This window comes from Pelmatolapia mariae, linkage group LG10_11 (genome assembly GCF_036321145.2).
Source record: "Pelmatolapia mariae isolate MD_Pm_ZW linkage group LG10_11, Pm_UMD_F_2, whole genome shotgun sequence".
Taxonomy (NCBI): domain Eukaryota; kingdom Metazoa; phylum Chordata; class Actinopteri; order Cichliformes; family Cichlidae; genus Pelmatolapia; species Pelmatolapia mariae.
Genome location: NC_086236.1, coordinates 9880308 through 9903142, shown reverse-complemented (window position 1 = coordinate 9903142; position 22835 = coordinate 9880308). Strand labels below are relative to the sequence as shown.

General features: G+C 40.0%; 1 protein-coding gene across 2 annotated transcripts; it reads right to left on the bottom strand.

Moving 5' to 3' along the window:
• Window positions 1-4593: 4593 nt before the first annotated feature.
• Window positions 4594-20190, bottom strand: rabgef1 (RAB guanine nucleotide exchange factor (GEF) 1). Of its 2 annotated transcripts, none has more exons than XM_063487641.1 (9): window positions 20086-20190; window positions 14918-15100; window positions 14511-14707; window positions 12692-12855; window positions 12504-12585; window positions 12232-12364; window positions 11658-11749; window positions 9369-9625; window positions 4594-7414 (listed from the first exon to the last, which is right to left on the bottom strand). In XM_063487641.1, exons 2-9 carry the CDS (start codon window positions 15094-15096, stop codon window positions 7004-7006), a joined length of 1515 nt encoding a protein of 504 aa, XP_063343711.1. In that variant the 5' UTR covers window positions 15097-15100; window positions 20086-20190; the 3' UTR covers window positions 4594-7003. The 2 variants fall into 2 exon arrangements, with proteins under 2 accessions (XP_063343711.1, XP_063343712.1); XM_063487642.1 differs by lacking the exon at window positions 20086-20190 and adding an exon at window positions 16301-16409.
• Window positions 20191-22835: the final 2645 nt, after the last annotated feature.

Sequence of the window (22835 nt, the reverse complement as noted above, 5' to 3'; positions counted from 1 at the left end):
CCAAGCTCCTCCATGCAGTGTCTCCTGTACGGTACAGAATGCGTTCAGCTTGTCAAATTTATATAAATCTTCGATCGCTAGCAGTGTGACTCTGAAGTGCTGTACTGTATGTTTGTAAGTCCCCCCCCCAACAAACACAACAATGTCGACGAAACGTTTTGCACCGTTAAAGGCACTTCCGGTGGCACCCAAAAGTAGGGCTGGGTGTCGTCACTGATTTCTAGAATCGATTTGTTTCCGATTCACAAGGTCCCGAATCGATTCGATCCACGATTCGATTCAATTCGATTCGATTCAATTAAATTCGATTTGAATCTGGGAAATTTTGACAGTCAGAAATATTATAATTCAGATCAGTACATTTACATATTTTTGTATCTATAAAAAGGAAGCTGACACACGCAAGACTTTATCAAAGGTGTAAGCATCACAGCAGATGCCTTTGTGTCAAAGTAGCTGAAGATAAAACACAGAAAAACATGAAGGTGGTTTTCCTGGCCTGGGATTTTATAAAAATATTCTGCAATACATCAAAAACGAAAGAAAACCATTAATCAACATATGAAGTTACCTCTGACGTTACAGCGGTTTTATTAGACACACGGCTAAGCGTTTTGCATTTTGCATAATTTTAAAAAGTTTAAATTTGTTCAGTATTGAACGGCAGAAATTCGATTTTCTTTTCGGAAGTATGTAAAACGAAAAAAAAAAGCGGCCGACAGCGCTGTAAACAACGGTAGACTTGTGGGTAACAAGCAAGCGAATAATGCAGAAAACAGATTTTTAGACGGGAAACTGTTCTTGAAGTACAGAGAGAGAGAGAGAGAGAGCTGTGCATGAAGTGTGATTTTATCGTGGTAGAAGCAAAACAGCAAAAGTCAGAGGGAATCCATGACGATGTTTATGTGAAGCGTAGTTTGGATCTTCTTTTGCTGCTGGTTCAGTCAATATTGTTTGGAGAGAGATAAAACTAACAGCTTTAGAATCAGCGCAAAAAGGGCGTGAACACAAAGCGCGGACCCGCCGAAACATCAGAATCAGCGAGCTGTCGCTTTCAGCCCCGACCGTGTCCGTGCAGTTGTGCCAGAAAGTATGGCAAGCCATTAGTGCCAAAGTGATTGCCGTCCGCGGGAGCGCGCGCAGCTGCTTAAAGCTGCAGCGCCCGTCAGGTGAGAAAGGCGACATCTCACTGATTCTGATCCGCGGGTCCGCGCTGTGTGTTTACGTCCTTGTGCAGAATCCGTGTTCCTGCTCTCATTTACTGTCTTAGCTGTTTGGTGGTTGTTGAAATTTTGTGAGGTTTCACCTGAGATTCTGGCGTTTCGGGCAAAATAAATTTATATAAAAAAAATCGATTCAGGATTTTAATGAATCGATTTCACGTTATCCAAGCCAGAATCGATTTTAATCGACGAATCGATTATTAAAACCCACCCCTACCCAAAAGGCAGAGGAAGATGCTACCCATCGCACAAAAAAGTTGGACTTCTGGATATGCTAAAGGAAGGTAGAAGTTACCGTATTTTTCGGACCATAAGGATAAGTCAAAATTTACTCAACTCATTCTTCTTGCTTCCTCTACTTCCGTACCATTGATTCATTAATGTTGCTCTATTCCCATGTTCTGGACCTGAAAACAGGGTTTGATCTTTGGTTTCATTCTATAATACTGGACTTACTTTTCTACGAAGGGTTGAACTTTGAGAGTGTTTAAACAAGAGAGAAAAGTGTGAAGTGTTCATGCCTGTCTGACAAAAGTGTATAAAGTGTGTAGTGAGGGGTTTTACAGCCTTAAAACATCTATAATAATTGTAAAAAAAATCGCAAACTTCACCTATCGCGGGTTATTTTTAGAACGTAACTCCAATAGCAGGGACCACTGTAACTCATAAAATGTTTTTGTTTCTTATAAATTAAAATCAAGCAGCAACTTTATAGACTACCATATAAAAAGCAAACATGGGTCCTCGCCAATCAGATCCACGTCACATTTGTGACTGTCCTCCCAAAACGCAGATGGTTACAAACAAAATGGTGAAGTCTTCCACAAACCACTGGTTGACATCGCAAGTAGCCAATGTCCATCAATGTAGCGCATCAGTCCACTGCTTTTTTGCACACCTACAATTAGGTGGACAAGTTTCAGTGTGAGTTTGTTAACCCACAACTAAAGCCTGCATCATTGTAACATGTGTCCTTTTTATCTCATAAATATGTATCCAAAAATAAAGCTTTTATTAATTTACTATGATAATCTAATGCTTAGCACAAACAAAAGTGAGGTATCAACATAAGTAATGATCATCTTAATTTATTTTCTTGGTTAATCTTTGTTAGTTTGTAACTTGACAGAAGATGAAATATGAATGTCTCCGTCACAGCACTTCAAAAGTGTGTAAACAGTACAGCAAAATTTGTTGATTTTAGTAATTTCAGGCTTTTAAATCTGAGATCAAACTGGCAAAAGTAGAGGCTGGAGTCTTTTGTGCAAAAGTTAGCAAGCAACACAGTGGCAGGTGTAACTCGCTGCCCAGGTGTTTCCTTTTGAATCAGTTCTTCACAGCAGGTGAGAGCAGTGGGCGTCCAGCCTTCATTTCATTATTTCACATCTTTTCATCTTTCATCAGTTGGAGCCAGGAGGCTGCACGAAGACCAAAGAGCTGAACATGACAGAAAAACAACTTATCTGTAAGAAGAGGAAACAAAAAGTAAAGGATTGACATCAAGCTCAGAAAACAGAGAAAAGAAACTAGTGATGGACTTCAAAATAAACTGTATCCTCCAAGCTTTGAAGAACAACCACAAAACAAGTGTGACAGCACAACAATCAACAGCCTCAAAAACGTTAAAAAAGTTGGTGGTGTGCACCCAAAATTGGCCTTGAAGCAAAGTTATGAGACAGATGAGAGCATAAATGCAACCTTTGCCAAAGTCAGGGAAAGCCAACAGTGTGAAGAAAACCACAAAGTGCCCTTGACTCAAATCATTCCCGCTCCTCAGCGAAGAACACAGCAGCAAAAACCGTCATCCTCGACAGACTTGGATAATTCATTCTCACTGACAGAGGAACAGATGACAGCAGGGGGGAGCAGCAGGTGTTGTTTAGAAGTGTAAAGATTATTTTGGCAGGACCTTCATCCTGCAACAAGACAGTGACACCCACCCCCCAGCCACACCGAGGTGCAACCAAAGCTTTTATCAGCCTCAGTCTTAAATAAAGTGTCCACTTCAGGCACCAGATTTAAACCCTACTGAACATTTTCTCTGCAGCGAAGGAGAGAGAAGGTAAACATCACTGGAAGGTGTTCTAAAAAACAAAAAACGTCCAAAAAACCTTTCCTTCTTTTGACATGCATCTGTTCACTTGCACATGTGGAAAAGCTGACTTTGACCACAAACTGGCAACAAAACATAAGATTTGACTGTCCCGAGACGGTAAAATAATTTGTAGATGTACATTTAGGTAAACGCTTTTGATTTTGGAATATTAAAGTAAAAATAATGAGAAATGTAATTTTACTTTGAATTCATATTTTAGGTTCTTATTTCATGGTTAAATTAACTGTTTAGTTTCTGTTTACTGCAGCTCTAATTCTCACCATGACTACAAAAAAGCACTGAGTTGCTGCCGTGTGATTGGCTGATTAGATAGTTGCATTAAGGAGCAGATAAGGAGGTGTACAGTGTATTTCTGCTCCTGTTCACAGACTAGATGAAGTCTGGTGTGCTAAAATCATTGTTGTTTTTTTCCTAATAACCTTTTTAGTGTGTGAAGTTTTTCCCTTTACCTGATGATGGACAGCCTGTTTTTTAACCACACATACTGACACTGGCAGCTCGTTACCTGCAGTATGACCCATAATTAAAAGAGAATTTTATTTGTTTTTTTACTGTGTGAATTTTCTGGCGTTTAACGGTTCATCTAGCAGAGGCCACAGAGACTGTTGTGGAGGGCTGCACCCATGAAGAGATAAAATTACTATTGAGCAGAACTGTGTTCAGCTCAACTGGAAAAACTAAATCCCCAGCATTGTTATTTTATGCATTACTAATACTAGGAATATACCCTGATCTCTGATACATGAGACCTTTGTAAAGGAAATTGCTGATAAATCTGAAACTGCACAAAAATAGCTGGATTTGGCCAAAATGATAAAAATTTAAATTGATGTTTCTTTTGTTTTTAAATTGCTAAATTGTTCAATAAACACTCCAGATTTAACCATTAAATGATTACTTTTTGTAATCATTTAATGGTTCGGTCTTGACAGGGTTAATGCTTTTAACATTTCTGTGTACACACCATCGGTGAGGTCTTTGTCAGTATGATGGCTGTAAAACTAACAATGATTTAAACCTCTGGCTCTGAATTCATAAACACTTTCAGCTCTGTTTTTATGTCCTATTATTTACAACAAATAACATTAAAAGTCAAAATTTCTTCACCGATTAAATTTTTTTTTTTTCAAAGTCACCCAGTGGGCCGTACTGGACCCTTTGGTGGGCCTGTCATGGTCCCTGGGCCATATGTTTAACAACCTTGGAATAAGGAACAAGACCAAAACATTTTTTTTTGTTTTCTTTATTCCACTCAGAAAAAAAAAATAAAAAAAACAAAACATCATCCATCACTCCAATATTTATTAACTGTGTTAATTTTTTCATATGTGGTTCATCTGAAGATTTCACTTTAATTTACTTAAAACTTTAGTTAAGTATCAGTTAAAGTTAAAGTAGCAGACTTACTTCACAAGTCTGGCTCATCACACATTATTTTACCATTTCAATTCAACAGATTTAATTATTTTTCATACACATTCAAAATATTTCAATTACGTCTTAAGGCATAAATCTATTTTTTTAAAATCACAAACATATAAAATTTATATGAAATAGCTGGGAACTGTAGCTTAGAGTGAATAGTGAAATTGCATGGGACTAGTTTCAGCTGTGGATTAATACACATTTGGCGCTGCTGCTACTGCCTCAACATGTCGCTCCGATATTAGAGCTCTGTGGCACAGAGAAAAAGAAATATACAGCAAAAACCTTTTCAAGATCAAGCAGTTGCTACTCAGGATTAAACAAGCCACACGTGGCAAATGGAGATGCTTTTTGCAGCTGAGTAAATTTACAGTAATCAAACATTTTATAGGCTTTTATACGATCCCTTTGCTTTTATTTCAGCGACTAGCAATGTTATTGAATTTGACAGTACTTAAAAAATCCTCGGTCAATAAATAAACACAGAAACAGGACCAGGAGTGGTTTAAAGTGGCAGACACTGGACTGTTTTAACAATATACAGTACACAAAATGAGATTTTTAAAAAAAATTAATATCTAAAATACATTAGTAATAGTATTTTTATCATGTTACATGCATATTTTTGCAATGGTTTGTTACAGAGGCCGGTATGTGGTGCAGAAAGCCAGACAAACACTGTCTTTAAAAAACAAAAAAACAAAACAAAAAAAACAGTACAATATTGGAACTTAAATTACACAAAACCTGAAGTGTGTATTCACGGTAAATTAACTCTTGCGGGATAACTGTGAGCAGTTCTCCACCAAATGACAAACGTGAAACTCCTCAGACTAAAACGTCGATCTGCAGGCCTGCGGATGTTTGCACTTCTACGCCAACAAAAATTAAAGACTGTGGCAGATAACAATGGCAGCTGAAGGCGTTACAGGGAAACTGTAAATGCACACACACACAAAGGTTTAACTGCAGTGCTCTGCTACTTTTACACATAATTTAATTCCTTTTTGCGGATCGCTTTTAAGTGAAATAAAGAGTGAACATGTAAAGAAATGTGGGCAGACAGAAGCTTATCATCAGTCTACATTTAGGAGCTTATTTTGCCGTTAATAAGAGCAAAATCGAAATCACAGCTGACAATAAGTGATAGTCATCTGAAGCTGGTTGTTGTATTTGCGCACTTAAAGTCTATTTTAATTGTTACGTAAATTTAGGTACGTTTATTTCATATCATTTAGTACTAACATGAGTGTTGTCTTCTCCAGCCGGTTAGCATCATCTGCCTGTTATGTTTGGACAAAATAGTGATAAGTTTTAGGTATAACAGCAGCTGGCCAGTTTAATGTGCTATATTTTTGCCATTTCTTTCTCATAAATTTGTTTGGTTTTTGTTGCAAAATTATCTGTTTTTTTCATAAAGTTGTTCATTTTCGTTTTGTTAATTCACCATTTTTACAGCAAATTTGAGATTTTTTTCCTCGCAAATTTGTCTGTTTTTTTTTTTCTCACAAATTTCTTTCTTTAAAACTTCTCAGTTTTTTTTATTTATGAATTTTCTAGTTTTCCTTGTAATTGGACAATTTATTTCTGAGAAATTAGCCATTTTTTTCCTCATAACTTTGTAATTTTTTCTGGATTTTTTAATGCAAACTTGCCTGTTTTTTCTCACCACTCTACAAGGTTTTTTTTCCTAATAAATTTCCTATTTTCTTGTAAAATGACCATTGACCACACCTTTTTGTTGAACCTACTAAGTTTTGTTTCAAATTTGTTAGATTTTTGTCTTTTTTGTCCATTTGGTGTTGAATAAAAGTGAACTGTGCAACATAACTGCAGAAACCTTGATGGCTAAAAGCCAAAACTGAGCTGCCAAATACAGTTCCTGCAGTTCCATAAATGGCCACATGAGGCAGTCTCATAAATGGAGACTGTCAGCATAAACTTCCATGTAAAATGCCCCAAAATACAACAAACTTATACAAAAAGAAATGTTCCATAGCTCGTGCATCCCTTGTTAACAATTGTACGTGGAGTGTGTTTTTATAGTTACAGTTATAATAATAATAATAGTAATCAAATAAAAGCAGCTTCTCCCTGTAGCTCACCCCTCTCTCTTCTTTTTTCACTGAAATGACTTCACTTTAAATTTAAGGTGCAGAGGCTACTGGGAAACTCCCATTTTCAAAGTAAAAGTACCTTCATGGCATGTGAAATGCTTCTTCTCCCTTTACTAACTTTACTACCCTGCGAACACCTGGGGGGTCAGCGGCGGCGGCAGGTTGTCGTTGTCTATGTTGTTGGCATCAATGGCAGAAACTGTGCAGGTCAGCGGATATTTTTCCAGGATGTCGTTCACCTCCCGCTGGACGCTCTCGGTCCACGAGAGCAGGTCAGCCTGGAGGCTCTGAGCGGCCTCCATCACCTTCTCCTGCCGGCTGCTGATGGTCGACAGCTGCTCCAGATTGTGGTTGAGCTGGGCCAGGACAGGGTTGGTGGCAGCCACGCCAGCTCCTGGACCGGTGTGGGGCCACTCGCCCTCTGCGCTGCTGCATCTTGGCGAAGCTTGGCCTGACATGTAACGCTCAAACTCCTCCGGGGAAAGATTGAGAGACTGAGCGTCCAACTTCTCGATGAAGGCAGCTGCACAGCACTAAAAAATAAAAATTAATTAATTAATTAATTAAAAAAAAAGAAAACCAACTGAAATCATGGATGATTTTCTGACAGCACGTCAAACTGAGTCACAGAGAGCCAGATGGCCTTACGTTACAAGGGTTAGTCCAACATTTTGGGAAACAGAGTGCCATGACATGACAATTATGCTTCTCTAAAGATTCAAATAAACGTCTCTGCAGGCCTCATTTAAAGCCTGTTAGGATGCAGGTATAAACACACGTGAAAATTAAACCAACTCGGAAATATACTCACCGGCAACTATATCAGATACACCTGTTCAACCACTCGTTAATGCAAATATCTAATCGGCCAATCACATGGTATCAACTCAGTGCATTTAGGCATGTAGTCGACCTGCCAAGCATCATAATAAGGACAAAACATGACATAAGAGAAACTGAACGTGGCATGGTCGTTTGCCCGAATATTTCAGTAACAGATTATATGCTGGGATTTTCCCACACAGCCAAAGAAAGCGGTCAGTTCTCTGGGAGAAAATGAGGAAGCCAGAGGTCAGAGGAGAATGACCAAACTCCTTTGAGCTGTTAGGAAGGCAACAATAACATAAATAACTACTCGTTACAACCAAGATGTGCAGAAGAGCATCTTTAAATTTACAGCACATCACACCTTGAAGCAGATGGGCTACTGCAGCAGAAGACCACACTGGGTGTCGCTCCTATCAGCTAAGAATAGAAAACTGAGGCTACAATTCACACAGGATCACCAAAATTGGACAACAGAAGATTGGAAAAATGTCGCCTGGTCTGATGAGTCTCGGTTTCTGCTGTAACACTGATTGTTCCTACTATGCCGTGAAGCTGCAAGAATGGCATCCTAGCAAAGTATAACTAATAAAGTGGCCTTTGAGTGTGTATCTTGTTCTGCTTAGCTTAGTGAGGAAGAGCTTGTGTGGCTCTGTCTGAAGGCCATGCGATTGCACCTATCAGTGCCTCTAAAACTGGCAGATAAGCATTATATAAGGTTATTTCTTGTTTCTTTAAAAGAAAAAAAAAAGCAGACAGAGACGTTTAAGCCCTCCAAATCTGAAAAATGTATTTGTCTATGACATAACACTCATTAAATACTCCGTACACCCACATATATTTGGATATTATTCATTAAGGGGTTTAATTACATTTGGACAAACTGTGCCATCAGTAAAGGGAACTAAGTGCACGAATAGCTCAGCAAAGACAATAAAGAGGTGCTCCACATTCACAGCATTTAAGGCTCATCTTGAACAGTGGTCTTATGTTATGTAAATTAGCAGGTTTGCTAGGTTTGGTGTATTGATGTTTGTTAACATGTGTTGCCTGTTAAATAACCACTGAAATCTTTACTCTGACTTTACAATTATAACACAAAACTTATTTCACTTTTCATTATCTGGATTCATCAATTTTTACTGTAAAATCTCACAGAATCCTCCAAATTTAACTTTCAGAGACTCGAGTAAAAACTAAAAATAAATAATTAATCCGTTCACAATAAAATCCAACAGGAAGAAGAAGAAATTGTCACAGTTTAGAAGCTTTGACCAGAAAATGTTCATGCATAATGTTTGCCAATTTAGCTTAAGTATACAAAAACACATTAAATCAGCTTTTCTGCCACCTGAAGCAAACACACTTCTTAGGTAAAACAACACAAATCGATTCCTTATAATGAATCCTGGAAGGAAATTACCGACACTACAACTAAACTTTTTTTTCTCTGTGCATTCTTTCAAGTAAAGCAACTCAGACTCATTGCCTTTCTCGTGCATGACGTCATTGTGCTCTCATGAACAATCACCCCTCAAAATCTGTTGGTGAGGCAGGAGAAACACTATTACAGACATGTTAAACTACTGGAGAGAAAACCCTAATTGGACCCCACCAGCTCCAACAGGCTTTGAAGTAGGACAAGAAGAAAGAAAAACAGACCAGGTTGGTAAAGTAGTATCCATCCTCTCCGGTCATCAGCCTACTGGGGTTGCAGAATCGGGTGATGTACTGGATGTTGGACTGAAGTCGTGGAGGATTAGCCTTCAACACGATGTAAATGAGCGCAGGGAGAAAGTCGTCGGCGGACGCCGGTTCGTTCTTGGTGATCCTAATAGCGCTGAAGATGTGTTTACTGCAGCGTGTGATGCAGGCCAGTTTGTCCCGAGGAACCCTCTTCGAATCCATCTCAATGATATCTGGAACAGACCAAGATTCGCTCATGAAGGCTGAAACAAAGAGCTAATCAGATCGTATGTTTATTAAGTAAAACTTATTTGTTCTGTTCTGGAGGTAAAATATATATAAGGATGATTTACAAATGACTTATTTCCATCTTGGCACTTAAAGAACATTATATATTCACAGCAGAGCGTCTGTCTTCACCATCTGCAGCACCAGACGTCGCACGGCGCTGCCAGATCAAATCCATTAGCAAGTTAAGCTCATTTCTACACATGAAGGATGGATGGAGCGACTGTTTGAAAGCCATACAGCTCAGTTTTAAAGACTACAAAGACAAGAAAAACCTCTTCAAAGGCAGAAAAAAGGCTGCTTATTTCTCAAAGGAGAACATAGAACAAAGAGCAGATATACACTGTTTTTCCACAATATTAAGAACACCTGCCTGAAACAGCCTATGTCCCCTCTGGGCTACAAAAACCATCAGGAGGTGTCCTGTGGCTCATATCCGTTGGGCCCCGTGCAAGGGATAGGACCCTGTAGATAGGCAGTGGCTGATAGGCTTAACTTAACTGTGTCAAACTGTCTCTGTTCTTTGGATTATTGAACTTTAGTAAATGATTAAACTTCAGATAAAAACTCACCAGGTTTACAAGAACAGCCAATCAATTGCAAACCACACAGCATTATTGCCTCAGGCCCAAGATGGAAAGGTTGCCAGCGTCATTAAAGGGGGCAAGTTTCACTGACCCCATCGCCCTTCTAGGTGTGTGTGGCTGCACTGAGCGGGACAAAATGTTGTTTATTTGGAGTTTAAACAACAGAAATGGTTAAAATGTTCAATAAACTACATTTTCTGACATAAATTTGTAATATAATGTATACTTTATTTATCCCTGTATGGAAATTACTCTCTGCATCCCATTCACTCTAGTGAAGCAGTGGGCAGCCAATCCAGCACCGAGGGAGCAGTGTGTAGGGACGGTACCTTGCTCAGGGGTACTTCAGGATAGCCATTCAGTGGATTTGAACCCCCGACCTTCAAACCACTCTACCTACTCAGCTATCTCTGCCCCTAATTTTGATAAATATTTGCAGACATTGATGTAAAGATGTGCACAGTCAGGATTTCTCAGTCTGCACCTTTTCCCATGCTGCAACACCTACAATTCTAATAAAAGACTCATAAATGGAGTAAATGAGTCAAACTAAATTTAAGTGAGTCTAAGCAGTGAAGGTAAACCCTCATGGACTGCTGGCACATCTGTGTGTGAAGTTATAGAGATGTTATAAAAAGGCATAATTCACAGAGGTCAAAGCCATGTTTTGTAGGTGGCTGTAAATATGGTTTTTAATGCTGTTAACTTTAAGATTTTAACATGGGAGTCTATGAGGACAGAGTCACTTTTGGAGCCAGCCTCAAGTGGCCATCAGAAAAACTGCAGTTTTTAGTTTTGGGTTCTAATTCACATTTTCAATCACTTTCAGTAGCAGGGTTTCAGACGGCCAAGGCCTTTGCCTGCAACGGATCCCTACAGGAGAGATGGCCCATATTCAGGTGGATTTATACATTTCGCTTCTGGAGATGGATGGATTGCAATTCTGGGAGCTTGGAAGCGCTTCATTGTGTTTCTCGAGCTGTTCCTCAATATTTTTCTGCAGAATGGTGGGGTATACTATCTTTCTGGGGTAGGCCACTGTCTTTAAAGGGTTGGGAGTCATTTCTAGGTTTCCAACAACATGTACCAGGTGGACAGATGCCCACGTGAATTCCAGCACCCAGTGACTCTGTGGTTTATAGCCATTTTCTGTACAATTTTACTTGGATTTTTAACTCCCCAAAACTGTTTTAATGTGGACACATTGTGTGTGGCAGAAACAAGCGAGGACAGCGGTGATACTCATGAGCAATCGTTTATCTGATGGGGTAAAATATTCACTCTTTTTTAACTCAGATTTTGGTCTCGGTGAAGTTCACGACAAGACTGCAAAACGACAGCACCGCTAGGTTCAAATACAATCACACAGCACGTCTGAGCGCTCGCTGACCTGTTATCGCTTTCACCACATTCTCAGAGACTTCCGGGATTTCTTCATCCATGGACACACAGAGCATCTGGATGGTCACCCAATGCAAAGCCCTGCAACACAGAGAATCAGAATCAGAGAAAAAAAAGGCACACAACATTGTGTTCATTCACATAAGCCTGACACCCTAATTTTTTGTATTTTGCGTGTCTGGATATGATGTAACCATACACATTTGTTACAGTCACTTCGCTCCAGGGTGACAAACACATCAGACACGTGCAGTCAGCAGCTGCCACTGTGCTTTCACATGTAAGAAAAACACAGCTAAAAATGGCTATTGTGTAATCAACTGCACAGACTCAGAAAGCATTCAGACTGAAGTTTTCACAGGCGGATGAAGATTAAAGGCGAGCGCTGTGCACTGAGGCTTTCTATTCACCAGGCAGACACACAGCTTGCACATAAAAACCCCATGTTTGCACAAAATCTAATGCCAAAGCCAGGAAACTCCACAAAAATGACAATATAACATAAAATATTATATTGTAAAAACATCAGGCTGTGCTGAGTTATTGAGTCCAGGAAGAACCACCTTATCCTGTTCTGTGTGGCCAAGTCCTTCCTCTCGTCATCAGTGGTTTCTGGACAGAAAACGCTTTTGTACAGACGAGTCATGATGTACTTTTCCACTTGGTCCATCACCTGCTCCACAGACTCAGAGGATCCTGGTGAACAAAGGCACATTAGAGCATATAAAATACTGCTTGTGCTGCCATCTAGTGGCTTCTCAGACTGTTTGCATTGAGAACGTCTTAATGATTGTTGTAAATACTTGAGGTAAAGTTGCAACTTCTGCAATCCTACCTTTAAAGTGAGTCATCAGGCGGTCGGCCAAATTCTGGTAGAAATCTTGAACGCACTCTGACAGCTCATCGGCACCCAGGTCCTGTTGACAAAAGACCTTAGAAGGTTCTTTGCGTGGAAAGTCATGGAAACATTCAAAAGTAAACGACTGGTGTCATTAAGTCACTGAGCGTCAGAGTACGTCGTACCTTCTTGCTTGACATGTTCAGGAGGAAGGCTCGGCACTGCTTGTGGATCTCCCGGCCGGGCTTCTGGAGGTTTTTCAGGAACTCCACAAAGTCTTTGGACACTTGGTCCGTATCGAAGCTTGCGTGGCGGCTGATGGACGGACTGGTTTTACCTTCTTGGGTTTCTAGTTAGGAAAAAAAAAATAACGTTTAAAATTTTAAAAAGAAATTCTCCCCCGCAATGGGTGTATATATGTAGGTACTTCAGATAAACATGTATTATTTACTTTCATCATAGGACACATAACTCCCTACACAGCTGTCATGCCACTAAATAATTGCAAGAATTACCTCTTCAGAGCAAAATTTTTAAATTTCACAGCAAAACACCAAAAAATGTTTTTGTCATTTGTCACAAGTTATTACAAATGCTGTGCAACATCAAGTGTGGATGAAGGAATCGCTCTTTCCCCCCTTAAACCATCAGAAGAACTCAGGACACTTGTAACGTCCACTCACTAAACACTGTATTAAGTACACCTTGCTACCAACAGATTAGACTATGAATGGATGGAAATAATTGGCAACAATACTCAGCTAGGCTGTGGGCTTGTGATGCACAGTTGGTACTAAGGAGCCCAAAAGTGTGCCAAGAGCATATCCTGGACACCGGACACATCCTGAACCACTGATACAGGGCCAGGTGGTTCATGCTTTCATGTTGTTTACACTAAATTCTGACCTTACCACATGCCACAGCAGAAATCAAGACTCACAGACAGATAACATTTTTCCAATCTACTATTTTTAAAATTTTGGTTAACCTATGTGATTTGTAGCCTCAGCTTACTGCTCTTAGCTGAGAGAAATGGCAGTCAGGTGGTCTTCTGCTGCTGCTTCAGCCCATCTGCTTCAAGGCTCCACATGCTGTGAGCTCAGAGATCCTCTTCTACAATAACTATCTGAGTGACTGTTGCCTTCTTATCAGCTCAAAGCACTCTGGCCATTCTCCTCTGACTTCCTGCATCAATGAGGGATTTTCTCTTTTTCAAACTATATTTGTTAAACCCCAGAGATGCTTCCAGCAGATCAGCAGGGTCTGAAATACTGGCTCATCTAGTACCAACAACCATCCCACGTTTAAAATCTTTTAAATCACCTTTCTTCATCCTTCTGATGCCTGGTTTGAACTTCAGTTGTTGTTATCCCCTGACCAACAACTGCATGATACCCCTAGAACAACAACATCTGTTTTAACCTTAAGATTTAAAAACAAAGGAAAGCTATAAACATTTAAATATTACTTTCAGGTTCTTTTAACTGAATGGACTGAGAAAAACAGCAATTCTCCTCAGCTTTGGCAGCCAAAGCAAACTAAGCTTTATGCATTTAAGCCATTTTTAATGTGACAAGCAGCTGGGTGCTCTGATGACAGGGGAAGAATATAGATGTTGTTCTTAGGACAGAAACCACTTTCTAAAGTCAGCATGTGCTTCCTGAAGTCTTCATTTCTCTTGGGACCTCCAGTTGTATATTAAACCACCAGTTTTTCATATTCCTGCTTTTAACTGATGACTTATCATCAGTAACCATCCTCATTTGCAGAGCTGTTATCACCACAACCTTCCACCTTAAAAATTTTTACAACCTGCAGTTGCTTATTATTGGCATTTGTCCCACTAAAAAAAAAAAACCAGGACGTGGTAAGACACTAACACCAATATCCACCTAATCCCAACCCCTGACTATTTCAAGCTAAAGCATGCAGCTGCGAGTCAATCAACAAAACACTCACAAAGCACCCCGAGTGCACACACATTGATGTTAATGAATGTGATACCTTTTTTAGAAGCAGTTCGTGACGAAGGGCTGAAGAACTTCTTGACGGTGGTCACTTTCCGAGTCTTTTCGTTGGTTTTCTTCTCTTCAAACTTGGAGAACGGACCCAGCGAGGCATGTCCAGGCTGCGGGGGCGTTGTGGACTGAGTCTGCACGCCGTGACTACTGGCATACGCTGCCTCCTCCTCTCGTTGCAGCCTGGAACCAAGCAAAGTTGATCAGAGGGGAAACAATAAGCTTGCAATGAGCATGTCTGTTTCTTTTCAAATGAATGCACCTGGTGATTTATAAAGTGGTTCATTCATTAATGGAGCTATTTAGAACAATGTTCTGTGTTTCTGCTTTTAGCCTGTCTCACACTTTGCTTTCCTCTGGAGACGTTTGAGGACTAGCTGCTAAAGGTCTTACTTCTCTGCCAGTGCCCAGTCGTCCTGGATCTGTTTCTGCCGTACCCGCTGGTACTCCTCCCTCCAGCACTTTGAGCACAGGCCCTGCCAGGCTGCGTTGCCATAGTAACCGCATCCTTTTTTGCACAGCAAGTCTGATTGGTCCACGTGTATCCCCCGTCGCTCCGTCCGCTGACTCATAGTGCTGGACGACACGGGATGAAAAATTCATCATCTGATTTATTAGTGTGTTTGTATGCGCTGCTGGTCAGACCCATCTCCCCGGCACTGCCTGTTTATGCAGCTCAGATTATTAAACAGTTTACACACACAGTTAAGGCAGGAATAACATGCCAGTCCAGCAGCGCTACACTAATAACACTCTGCAATAAAAATGGAACGCTCTAATTATCGAGTTCTTCCGTAACACTCAGACACAGACTAAAATAAAAACAGTCTTAATACAGACTCTTCGTAACTCAGTTTCACTTTGTCTTTCTCCTCTCCTTACTTCCCAGCATCCATGATTTCTTCCACCTGTTCCTGTATCTTAGTCCATCACAGGAAAGTTGAGAGAAATCAAAGGACGAAAAGTTATTTTAGCACCCTCTGGTGAATTTTTGATAGTTTACAGTTTCTATTTTTACCCTTATACAATGACTTCTAAGCATTTTTTAAATTTTCTGTTTGACTAGTATTTGCTTATGCAATTAACCATAGACTGCATATAAAAGATGGACCTGAACCCTATGGCAGAGTGCCTTAAACCTGCAGCTCTTCTAACAACCAGCATGACCTGCAATCTGTGTCTCAAACTCCTCTTATCTAACAGTATTATTATTCATGATACAGAGAATAAAAGCCTTGACTTGGATGAATGCTAATTATTTTTTCACTGTAGTGTGGTTTCAGACCGTGCTTTGAAAAGATTTTCTATAACCGAGACTTTAAGTGGGGATTACCTACTCAAGAGGCGTGACTAAAGGGACACATACCACATTTACCACTGTAACAACTTCCATGATGGATCCGAGTATCTGAGTGACTATCAATGTGTCAAATGTCAGCATGTACACATTTCTGCTTGTTGTTTAGCTAGTCAATGTACATTCGCACTAAGCAGCAGGCAACCATAATGGGGTTGGCGTTGGTGCCTGAGTTAGTATAGTAAAGTCTCTTCTGAACTTCTTAAGAAGTTCAGAATGTATCAGATGTGTCAGAATAATTAAAGTAAATATTCTGCATGTCCCCTTGGTGGGAATCAGTCTAAAATGATTTTCACTTTTAGGACCTGCAATCCTGAGAGCAGATAAACCCTAACCTGCCTGTAATTCATGGCATTGTTCAAAAAAACCTGTGGTCTGTGACGCTGTAGAACACAAAGCCAGTTTCACTTGTTTATTACCTCTAACTATGATCTAAGAGTTGCCCGTTCCTCAGTATGAAGATTTGCATGTCCTATTCATAGTTTTACAGCTCCAAGAGCAGCAGGTGAAAATCAAACACAAAGTCAGCATTTAATGCAGCAAGAGAATAGAGAATTATAAAGTCCAAAATGCGAGAATACACAAGGAGGAAAGCCAGAAATCACTAGAAATACAAACAGCTACATAGACGACACAACAAAGGAAAACTGAGAATAAAACTGAAATAAGATTAACTTGACATGAACGAAGAAAGAGGAAGGCAGGGGAACGCCTAAAGTCAAAAGACAAACAGACAAGAGAGAAGGAGGAAGTGAATGAAAACACAAAATGGGAACTAACTGAATACGACCCTCAGTCACAGGTAACTAAAGCTAACAGAGTCTAAAACAGATGGAAGAATACAGCGTAGCTCAAACCATAAACAGCCCAAAGAGCACATCAGAAAATAAAAAACACATTTAAACTTCTAAATACAAGTAACTAAATTAAAGCAACAACTCTACAAGCAGTAAATTAAGTACTACCTGGAGCAGTGTTTCCCAACCACTGTGCTGCGGCACATAGGTGTGCCGTGAGAAATGATCAGGTGTGCCCTGGAAGATTATCTGTTTCCACCTGATTAGTACTCTAAGCGACCGGCGTGAGTAATGGGCAGAACAATTACATTGTCTTCGACTAGAGGGAAGCACAACTGAAGAAGACGAAGAAGAAATTACATAATAGTCATGCTGTGAGTGAGACAGCACAGCGTGTAATAGCAATAGATAAATATTTGAAAAGAAAAAGTAGTCAATCTGACCTGGATCCTGGAGAAATTCCGACCCAGATGAAGGTCCTAACATGACTAGTGGTCAAAAGAAAACAAAAAGGTATACTGGGGATAAACCGAGTCAATTCCGCTATACCTGATGCGCGGGGGGAAAATGATTAATATGCTTTTTGTGATATTATTGTTTGGTGGTGTGCCGTGTGTATTTCCTAATGTGAAATATGTTCCGTGGCTCCAAAAGGTTGGGAAACACTGACCTAGAGCATAGACATACAGATGACCCACTCCAAAGGTGAACCTAAAATGCAAGGCTCTAATGACAGGTTCTCAGAATCAATAAGAATCATGAGCTCCCAAAATGCAGGGAACATGACACTGCGGGCAAAAGATGGCTGCAAATGACAATATGCAGCAAAGTGGAAAAACACTGTCATCAAAGCAGGCTGTTTTGTTTGCTATGTAGGAATCTATTGTAGTGGAATATCTATTCATTCTTTTTTTTAAACCAACTGGCTTTTATTCTGTTGCTTTTTTGACATTATCTACTAAACTAGGCGGTGCTCACGCATCACTCGTATTCTTGCCACCCTTGATTGGCTTCCAGTGAAATTCAGAATCCATTTTTGCATTTTATTACTAACATATAAAACCCCACAACATGGTCCTATATGTATGTATATATATATATATATATATATATATATAGCAGTGCTACTGAGACCTTATAACAGCAGTGAGCCTCTTAGTTCATCTGATCTAAGAGGCTCCACAATCTTATTTTAAATCTAGAGGCAATCACACTTTTAAGGTTGTAGCACATAAACTTTGGAACAGCCTTTCTCAGCCTATCAGGTTCTATCAGGAATCTTAAACTTGCTAAAAACTCGTCTTCATAGGTTAGCTTTTCCTCATTACTGTCAGTTAAGTCAAATGGCACAGCAGGCCAAACAGCACTAAGTGGAAGTGGAATTTAATAATTTAAACAGTATTATTACATCTGATTGAATTACATTAGTCTGAAAACATGAGAATGAGAATATTGCACATATTACAGCAATTTTATTTGCTTCAGTTCTCACTTTGTTCAATTTAACTTCATAATTATTCTATAAATGTTGCATGAACAGCAGTAATAAATGATAAATACTCCTCAGAGTGAATGGGATCGCTGTGTTTCCTGAATTATTTCTGCATAAGAAATAATTATTTGGGTTTTTTTTTTCGTTTAGCAGACAATGCAAATACAGAAACTACTACAAACTAAATTAAAACTAAAGTGAAACACGTGAACTCACACAGAAGCTAGCTGAAACTAAGAAGATGTAAAAGTAAAGATTATAATAATAAAAATTAAAACTAATGAAAAATGCAGTATTCGAGGCCTCTGAGCAAGCATTCAAATACATCAGAATTACTGTTACCTATGATGTCATGCACTCAATTAACTATATTAGTCTAAGCATCCACTGGATTAGTGTTGGTGGTGATGTTTTCCTCCAGTTAACAGTTATCCTATAGCGCTCTGAGGAAGTACAAACACCATAAGAACATAGTAACAACTGCCAATATCCCCGGATTATTGGACAGGCCCAGACGACATGATCCCCAATGAACCTGCAGCTCCTCCAATCTTTATCTGATGCTGAGACCTGATGGTCTCAAAAAACCCTAATTTATTCTTCCAATCAAAATTTTTCCCATAGATTACTACTAATACCTTTGTGACTATTCATACACATGTCCACCCGCGCGCTGTCCTCAGTGGACACATTTAATCCAAGCTCGGGGTCTAAGGAGTTTGGAAAGGAAAGCTTCTGGACTTCTCTAAGTTGCTTGAAGACGTTTCACCTCTCATCCGAGAAGCTTCTTCAGTTCTAGGGTCAGTGGAGAGTCCCAGATTAAAGCCCTATGCGAGTGTCCCCCCAAGAGAGACATGGGCCCCCTGTTGATCCTCTACCGAATCACACGAGCCAAGGTGTGAAAATGGGTCTAGGTCACAGTCAGCCAAGGTTTCAGGTGAACCCGCTGTGAAACCTAGCCCCACCTTATCATTAATCCAAGCTCCCACTTTTCTTTTATATTGAGGCTGTTTTCTATTTATAGCACATCACACATGTAAGTGTCCCAAGTCCCAAGTAGCAATAGTATCAATAGCTGCAGGTTGAAAGTACCCCCCCAGGGGGCATTCATATGAAAACTTTATTTACATATTATTAGCCGTTTTTAACATATCATATGCTGTATTATTATAGCTAAAGATACCCAACAGTGTATAAGTAATTAAAATCACCACCAGCTGCAACACTAAGAAAGATTACTTTAACTCTTTAAGTATATTTTGATGCTAAAACTGATTAGCAGGGTGTGACTTTTACTGGACTTCTTATTCAAGACAAAACAATGTTTAAACTCTTCTGCAGGACACAGGGCTGCAGCGATTTCCACATCTGTTTTTCTCCGGATCAAGCATTTTGATTTGCCGTGGGCCCCCCACTGCCGTGATCCTGGGAGCTGCCCTGTCCATTACAACCATAAGAGGGCCATGAACGCTCTTGCAACTCCCGACACCCCCAGCTGCTTCTTTGTTCCAGCTTCCAAAAGAGGGTTTGTTAAACCGTTAATACGTTCCAGCTACAGCTTCAGAGCAGATTTAAAGCTCCCGAGCAGTCCAATCAGTGAAGAATGACCCTCCTTACGAAAATGTTTCGCTACCCTGTATTTTTGTATCGCCCAAATCTCTCACGGGTGGTCGATTTAGCCAAGATCAGATGGTCGCAAATACACACATCACAAGTTTTAGCCCTCCTTCAAGTTCCTTAAAGCTTTCAATCAGGTTTCCCTTTCAATTTTTCTGGAGTCTGGAGGTCATCGAGCAGCCAGTCCAGCTGTATTTTAACGACCGTCGCAGGAAAATAAGGGAGTTAAATTAAAATATTACTTGTTTTGTTACTTTTTGAACACGCCGTGTGCCCGCTGTGCCGATCAGGTACTCACCTGTTTGTGATTTCACCGTCCAGGAGCTGGAAACAGACCTACGCCTCCGATGCGTTTGTGCCCGGTATGCTGACCAGACCGTGAGGGTCCGGACGACTACGTCATCACGCAGACAACACGGAAGTCCGGCAGCTACGCGATATCTCATTTATTCGCAAGCATTTTACTACCCAGAGGAGCGGAAGTAGAAACGTACAGGTCTCTCCTAGGATTGTGGTTAGAGTGCCTTCGGTTTCAGATGGAGGACTTTTTTTAAAGGATGGGTTATTGCTGTCATATTGATGAACAGGCTGAGATCATTCACAATATGCAGTTTCGACACTGACTCTCACTTTTCCCGCCCCCATTGACTCTCTCGTCCTTACATGTTCATTATAATTTACACCTCCCAGAAGAAAGGCACAAAACTTTCACAAACCTAACAACAGATCTGAAACTAAACATTTTAAACTTGGCAGACCCCTGGGGTGCATGTCTAAAACCGTTTACATTCATGTTTACAACAGTTGCCTCAAAGCGCGTTAAGGCAACTGTTGTTGTGATTTGGAGCTCTAAAAATAAAATTGAATTGAATATGAATTCAATATAGAAACGAGACTCTGCATGCTTGTGAAACTTATGTATAATTTGTCTGGAAGAAAGCCTCTTCTCTCGAAAAAGTACATCATAACATCTGAGCAAAGCGCACGACTTCTTGGACGTCGTGGGGTTTCTTGGCCAAACAAGTGAAAATGTTTGGCCATAATGTACTGCACCATATTTGGAGAAAACCACAGCATTTCAATGCAAAGCTCTTATACTGTTCCTCTGTTATCTCACTTCCCATTTTATTTTGGTATGGGAAGTGAGATAACAGACTATAGTCTGTTATCTCACTTCCACTTTGTCCTCAATTTTATTTCTAATGTCTCATTGTCTTTGATTAGTTTCACCTGTTCCTTGTTCTCCAACTGTGCTTCATCGTCCCGATTAACCTTGAGTGTTTTCTGTGATTATTAATAGCCCTCAATTCCCCCTTGTCAGTGTCTTACTTTACCCTGCTTGTTGTTCTTGTGTGTCCCTACTCAACAGTCATGCTTTTGCCCTGGAGAAGTGTATTTGGGACTTTTACCTTTGATCTTTAATAAAGGTTTGTTTTTTTGTTTATCTTGTTTATCTTGTTTACTTTGGAGTCCTGCATTCGGGTCCTCTACCCACTACAAAACATGACACTATTGAATCATGGTATGTACTCAGCTTTTCACAGGACTGCACAGAGTACCATAAAAACTTTAAACTCAAGACTTTGAATATTATAAACCGAAAGACTAAAGAGAAACTTAATGTATGGACTGTATAGAGAAAGTACGCTGTTCATTCTGTATATGAAAAATATAAACAGAATCTTGAGGAGCTCAAACAAATGGGTAAGAGTCTGATGTCACCCTTTAAGGCCCTCATGTTTCCTAGGCCTGGCCAAGAAGTGCTGTTAGCTAAATATTAACCAACCTAGGACTGAAAAATGAGCTTGGTGGTCTTTGGTATGGTCTTTTATTTGAGCCTCAGACTTTGCCGAAGGGCAGCACAGTAAATTTAAGTGACTGAAGAGACTACCAATGAGAGTGAAGGGTATGATTGGTTGACATATCAAAGGATGGTAGAGGGTTACCTAGGCCCCCACTTTCAGTGGGGATGCCCTGACAGGCATTTAAAAAAATATTACTCTACCCCTCTACTGCTGCCATGTCTTCTTCTGTCCCTCATTTTTCCAGGTTCCACAAGTGTTTTTAGGGACACAGTGCACTGCACACCATGGCAGGATATGAGCTAACAGATCTTGTGGAATCACCTTGCTGGTCCAAAAATACAATTTATCCCTGTCAAATGTCAAATCTTTGGAATTTCTTGTAGATTTAGCTAAAGAAATGTGAACAAAGTTTTTTTTTTGAAGGAAGCAAAATGTTAAGAAATGAGAGGGAAACAGCTCAAGCAGAACATTATATACAGAAAAATCACATTTAAAGTAACTTATTCTTTTTATACTGAATTTATACCTCAGCTCTTCAAAAGACACAAAAACCTCAGAGTTTTGATCATACAAATCTTAGATACAGACCATGAGAGGTATGGAGTATGAATGCATCTACTTGCTCTACTTCCTTTTTGCCCCAGCAATAAAACCTATGAAAGATTTTTGACTTCAGTGATTGACTGAACATGATGAGAGTGTTCTGACTACTGAGGTGAACCAGACTCGAAATCTTCAAGGATGAAGGGAAGTGAAACCAACCCACTGTTAAGCTTCTCTTTAAGGGTACAGAAACTGCTTTCTTTGTAGAAATATAAATAGTTTGATGCCAAAATAAGCACCAAACCACCTGCTGTTCCACTCCTACTTCTGCACATTTAGAGACAGGAAATTAAAAAGCACACAAGAGAGTCACTGTTTGACTCAAACAGCTTTGCACCAACATAAAAAACAAGCTTTTTGTGCAGCTACTATATGTATGTGTGTAAAAACCTTGTTTTATTTGAGCAAATGGTTCGCTGATTAGTGTTTTTGCTCATGAGTTCTTTTATAGGACTGGTCGTGCTGATAACATCCTTCGGACTGGGTCAAATAAACACACAGTGGGTTAGAAACACTGATAACACTGAGCACACACAGACAGATTCAGCCATGATCCTGACGGGCCGCAGTTTGTGTCTTCCTTCTCAAGCCACCGTCCAGGAGCTCTTCTCGGTGGCTCGAGATGCCAGCATCATCCCTG

Bases quoted from the DNA above. Each gene is read 5' to 3' on its own strand.
- rabgef1 (XM_063487641.1), bottom strand. From the start codon at position 15,096: ATGAGTCAGCGGACGGAGCGACGGGGGATACACGTGGACCAATCAGAC. The intron at 14,708-14,917 runs GTAAGACCTTTA...GCTTGGTTCCAG, and splicing joins GACTGGGCACTGGCAGAGAA to GCTGCAACGAGAGGAGGAGG. The intron at 12,856-14,510 runs GTATCACATTCA...TTTCCTAACTAG, and splicing joins ACGAACTGCTTCTAAAAAAG to AAACCCAAGAAGGTAAAACC.